Source organism: Alosa sapidissima, chromosome 19, assembly GCF_018492685.1.
Source record: "Alosa sapidissima isolate fAloSap1 chromosome 19, fAloSap1.pri, whole genome shotgun sequence".
Lineage (NCBI taxonomy): Eukaryota > Metazoa > Chordata > Actinopteri > Clupeiformes > Clupeidae > Alosa > Alosa sapidissima.
The window spans coordinates 19,741,894-19,747,893 of NC_055975.1; the positions used below are offsets into that span (position 1 = coordinate 19,741,894).

Here is a 6,000-nt window from a genome sequence, read left to right on the forward strand (position 1 = left end):
TTTAGTTATTTTAGATATGTCACAGACTTGTCTTGGGAGAATAGTAGAAATAAATAACCACCTTTAACGACAATGGCTTTAACATCTATTTGGACAGGCTGGGTGTCAGTGTCAGTGAAAATGATAGTACCGAAAGCTTATTGTGCAGAATTAAACTGCACACATGAAGTCTCTTGTGCACGTGTCTAAATGTGGAAAATGTGAAAGAAGGTGACTTCATTCTTCCTGCAGAACTGCATCATGGGAGTCCTTACATTACCTTATTACCCCCTTTGGCATTTCTCTGGAACATGGATGTTGTCTTCCCATCAACCATGCTTTATCGCTCTGTGTGTGTGAGCATGTGTTTACATGATGGCAAATTCTGGGTCAATAGTATGGTAATGCAGCTTTGCTATACATTTTGTATTAACATGTATGAGATGTAATCCACTGGGATTAGAAATACTCAGGTTCTGAGAATGAAGTAAACCAGACAGGAGACAGGAGGAGCATGAGGGGAGTTTGAACAGGTTTCAGATCGAATTAGCATCGATGCACTGTTTGCCCATCCATATCATTGACACCGACTAAACAAACAGTGACTGGTCTTTACAAAAGTATCAAAGGAGATTTCATCAGCTTTATGTGTATGGGTTTATGTGTGTGTTCATATTCCTGTCCAATCTCAACCATACTGAAAACCTGAGAGAAATCACATTGATTTATTTGAAGTGCTAAATAAATATGGCCCCAGCCAAAAAAAGCATCATATAACCCAGAAGTAAAGGCGTGTTGACTTTCTGCCCTGCAATGTTTTTGCCTGGAGGCTACACATGAGGACCCCTTTGCAGGCGTGCTCAGCTACGGCTAGTAGCCGGGGGTTGAGGGGGAAAGCTGGGCTGGGATGGAGCCCCTGTGTAGGCTACCCACTCTACTACCCTTTGACTAGCCTGGCCCGTGGTGTAATCTGCCAGACCGGGGCGGGACACACCTGGACACTGGTGTGGCAAACAGCCTTCAGCCCCTGTGGTCATGATTCAACTCGCCGAACTCCTGTGGACACACAACACACAGCTCACTCGTCTCATCTCATAAAAAAAAAAGCCGCCCCATCCACATCTCCATGATTTCATTTCATATTAGGCGGCAAAAGGAGAAGGGAAGAGAGAAAGGTGGAGGGGGGGTAGAAAGAAAGAACATTGAAAAAAAAGAGGTGTTGCATTTACTCTTGTAGAACATGATAAATATGTCTCCACTATGAAGGTCACACAACCTCGGCACATCAAGAAATATTTGGCAGGCCGACATAATGCTTTTCAAGTTTGCGGAACAAATGAAATTCTGCTGCTCTGTTGCACTTTTCCACCAAACAACCATTGCAACTAGCTTTATATATTGTCTGGGCAGCAGACCATCTAATGGTGTTTTCTTGTGGCGGGCCCCGGTCGAGATGATCGAGAATAGCAATCTGCTACTTAGATGTAAAGGCAGAGGCTGCATCTATATTTGCTGGTGAAATTATCCTATTATACCCCTGATGCTTACAAAAGCTAACATAAATTGATCATGACAACTATGAGCGTAGGTGATATGAGGCATTCCATGCAGGCTCTTCTGAAATGAAGGTTTAGGAAGGCAAAGAAGCTTGTTGCTTAGTGTCTTCACCACCCCCTGCAATTGAAGCTATATTGTGAATGAATGGGCAATAAACACAATTGGATCAAAGTGAGTCTTCAAGGTAGTTAGATTCTTTTAACTGGGGGTGTGCAGTGGAGTAGAGCGCATCAGTGAGAGAATGTGGCATTCTATACTGTAGCTACAGATCATTCTGGCTCGAGTATAGGGGGACCTGCTATTTGTCCTCGCCTCTGAAATTATGTACAGGGAGAGAAAGAGAGAGAAAAAAGACAAACAATAGCAGATGATTTTTCTCCAGCTAACATTTTTCATCTTTTCAGACGGTCTTTCTCTCCCCATCTTTCAAATCTGGTCTAACCGATTTTGCATTTGTGGTGGTAAAAAATTAATCTATGTGTCGGCCGGTAGGGAATGCTGGGGTTCCGGGCGTGATTTATTGCCAGCCTAATTCAAAATGGCTTCAGATGATGAACGCCGTAGAAAGTCGGGAGTTGCATTTTGGAAGTATGAAACTGCCTGTTCCGAGTTGTCTGATTGAAAATAGCATAAATCAGAGCACTCAAAACCTTGTGCTGGAACAGAACAAATCTATAAAGAAAAACCTCTCACCGACTCCTGTACATTACATTATTAGTCTACATTTATGGGTCACAAGTATTTACTTACTGCTAAAATTACTTGAATTTATGGGTGCCCGCTTCACACAAAAGCCTCTCAGTGAATGACAAAGCTTATTTCTCTGATGCTTTCAGGCAACACATTGCAGGAGCTCAATCTAACTTTGTCACTGTATCCTGAAGCCCATTTCTACTCTGTTTGTGTAGATGCGATCAATACTACAGTATACGGGAGAATAGAAGCATGGCTCTATTAATGTGCTTTTGCTTAAGAATAAAAATAAAAAAAAGACACCGAAATGACTGAAATCAGAAACTGAGCACGATGACGGATGGTTTGTGTACTTGCTGTGGGCAGTGAGAGTGTTGGTTCCGAATGAGGTGGCTGTCAGTGGGAGAGCAGGTTCGGGTCTCACTGCACTAGAAGAGTATTACTTCCCTTCCTTACCTCTGGGACGCCATTGTCGTCGTGCGGAGCAGATTTTTGGGTCATGCCATGGCATCTTTTAGAGGGCAGGGAGGCAGGGCTTGCCAGTGATTCGAGAAGTCACTTGATGGGGCTGTGTCTCTCCTGGGGTGGGGCAGGGGTGGGGGGTTGATGGGTTCAGAGCTAATCACAACCTCGGCCCACTCCTGCTTCCCCGGCTGGCCACTACTGCGGCGGAGCCCAGGGATCCCTGCTGAGCGCAGCAGAGGCAGCGCCACCGTAACCTCCAGTCTGGAGGGGGTCGCCTCTGACACCACTGCTTGCTGCACAGGGCCCATCAGATGAATCAGGCGGCAGCGGCTGGAGTGTGTGTGTGTGTGTGTGTGTGTATCTATATGCCTATGTGTGTGTGTGTATGGAATATGCTGTTCGGCAGCCACAGTGGATAATCTAAACTGTGTTGCAGCTGCAGCTGCTGTCTCCCGAACCCTCAACCCTCAACCTGTACTTGCAGATTAACCTGGAAACTACAACACATTGCTTCACTTTCAGGCAGATGATAAATTAAGTATTATATGTTTTGGTGTCATAGTTTAGGGGTGTTTTATTGTATTTTTCAGATCACAGGAGAGGTGTTACATTCCGTGTGCTGTAGGTAGGGCATCCCCCTCCACACAATATTCTTCTTTCCTCTCATTCCTCTTAGTTGCTGTGGCCATTCATGATCCAATCAGCAGCATTACATTACATTACATTTAGCAGACACTTCTTGACCGAAGTGACTTACATATGTCAGCTATATTACAAGGGATCACATTGTCCCCGGAGCAACTTGGGGTTAAGTGCCTTGCTCAAGGGCACAACGGTGGAAGCCGGGAATTGAACCGACAATTTTCAGGCTACTGCACGCTAGCCCAGCTCCTTAACCACTACACTACCACCGCTACACTACCAGAGCAGCATAACCAGACAAACTGCAAGCCCTTGAGGGAGGCACCCACAATTACCAAAGAAATGATTGACGCCAATGATACTAATGATTAATACATTAAACAATGTATTGGTCCTGGATTTGAATGAGCTTAAGGACCTTATTGGTGTCTTCTCTTTATATGATGCTTTTGCATGATGCTTTAAATTACACGTTTCAGGTACCTAGTGTAGTTGATTTGTATTTCAACAGTGGGAAACTTTTATACAGTCATGGCCAGTATAGAGAGTCCTGTCTTTTGACCCAGGTTCAGTTCCATGTTTACTTTAGTAATGACATATAAGCAGCAGAGGCTGATCCCGGCACAGTGGTAAGCAGCACCCTGCCTGAAGCGGTTTTTGTGCTGCAGTATTATTTTTCTGCCAAAATGCAGAAACCGCCAGTGGACATTTTCAATTTCTGGTATATGGATTCCGCTCCCAATGGGTAATTGCATAAATAAATTCAAAGCGGGTGGGGGGGGGGGGGGGGGGGGTACACAGTTCCCCAACACATCCCCCTGTTCTGAGGCCTCTTTGAAGTTGCTGTAATGTTGGTTGAACATTGCAACACCCCCTTGCGGCCAATGGCACATAGTCCAGTCCAGTCCAGCAATTGCCTAACCCCTCAATGTCTCTTTTTTTCTCCCCTCTCTCACTCTTTCTCTTCCTGACTTTCAGGTTGCAGGCGTTGAGGAAGGAGAAGTCCCGCGATGCAGCGCGCTCGCGGCGCGGGAAGGAGAACTTTGAGTTCTACGAGTTGGCCAAGATGCTGCCGTTGCCGGGCGCCATCACCAGCCAGCTGGACAAGGCCTCCATCATCCGCCTGACCATCAGCTACCTGAAGATGAGGGACTTTGCCAACCAGGGGGACCCACCGTGGAACCTGCGCATCGAAGGCCCGCCGCCCAACACCTCAGTCAAAGGTAGGACCTACACACACACACACACATACTGTACACACACATACGCACACATGTATGCAAACACTCACACACACACACACACACACACACACACACACACACACACACACACACACACACACACACACCCACATACACACATGTATGCAAACATACACCACACACACACACACACACACACACACACACACACACACACACACACACACACACACACGTATGCAAACACAGACACACAGACACACACACACACACACACACACACACACACATACACACACACAGGAAATCATAAATATATGAACAAACAGATATATGAACACAGACACACAGACTAGAGGTTTCATGACTACTGAAATTTACTAGTTGATGTAACCCCTTACAGACACACACACACACATACTGATACGCACACAATGGAGAAATATAGAGTTATGAATTGTACAGATAATTACTGTATGTTCGCTGAAAGCCATAATGTTATGGAAAACTCATAAACTCATATTCAGGGGCGCGTTTTTCAAAACCATAGTTGCTAACTAAGTCATAACTTAAGTTAGCAACTTTGTTGGTTGCAATGCAGCAATAACAGGTTAGCAACTATGGTTTTAGGAAACGCACCCCAGAATGTCATAAAACCATCCGTGTTATGTGATTCATAAAAACTATTTGCGTACACCATACTAATAAGTCAAGTGACTTACATGAATTCTATACATGATTCATTCGGAAGACGATTACTTTTGATGATTACTTTTTACTTTTTACTACACTGAATCTTCCTATCAATATAAAATAATGTTTGTCATGGTGCAAAAAGCCTCTTCCTCTATTTGCTAATCATTTTAGCCTTAAAACATATCATCAGTATTTCATAATTAGAAAGTGGAAAATGTTTGGCTAATGAGACGAGAAGTTGAAGTGTGTGAAACCGTCACACAGGAACACACAAGGACACAGACGATATTAATGACTTAAATAATGTCAAGTGTTGCTTAGCACGCTTCCATGTCCTTCTCCCTACCGCGGCGACGAGAGCTCCGGGAACCTTCCCACTCCTCCTGTTTCCCTGTCCCCTCATTCATCCTGTGTCAAGATTTGCTGAGACGGTGTTATTATTCCTACATCTTTTGTCACAAATGAAATGCAAGGCCTGCCAGTGCAACCGGGCGGGTGCCGCTGAAACAACCTGAAACAAAGTAACACCACATGCAGACTCTGTTTGATTCCTCTGCCATTTAAAATGAGATTTGAAAAAAAGAGGAGAGTGGTGGGAAAAAAATAAAATATATATACAGTAGGTTTCCATATCCTTCGGCGTATCCCCAAAGGGTCTCTCTATTAAAGCGTTACCATTTTAATTAGCCCGGACCAAGGGGCCAGTTTTGTTTTTCTCTTCCCCCCGACATGAGTGTGTGAGTGTCAGCTTACAACTCCAAAG

At 44.6% G+C, this 6,000-nt stretch overlaps 1 protein-coding gene across 2 annotated transcripts in view; it reads left to right on the forward strand.

Annotated features, from left to right (window-relative positions):
* The window catches only part of LOC121693663 (neuronal PAS domain-containing protein 3), a 267,957-nt gene that overhangs the window by 82,520 nt on the left and 179,437 nt on the right, over window positions 1-6,000 (forward strand). For both annotated transcript variants that reach the window (XM_042073230.1, XM_042073231.1), the window contains exon 3: window positions 4,315-4,559. In XM_042073230.1, the coding sequence (XP_041929164.1) occupies window positions 4,315-4,559 (245 nt within the window). The remainder of the gene's footprint in view (window positions 1-4,314; window positions 4,560-6,000) is intronic.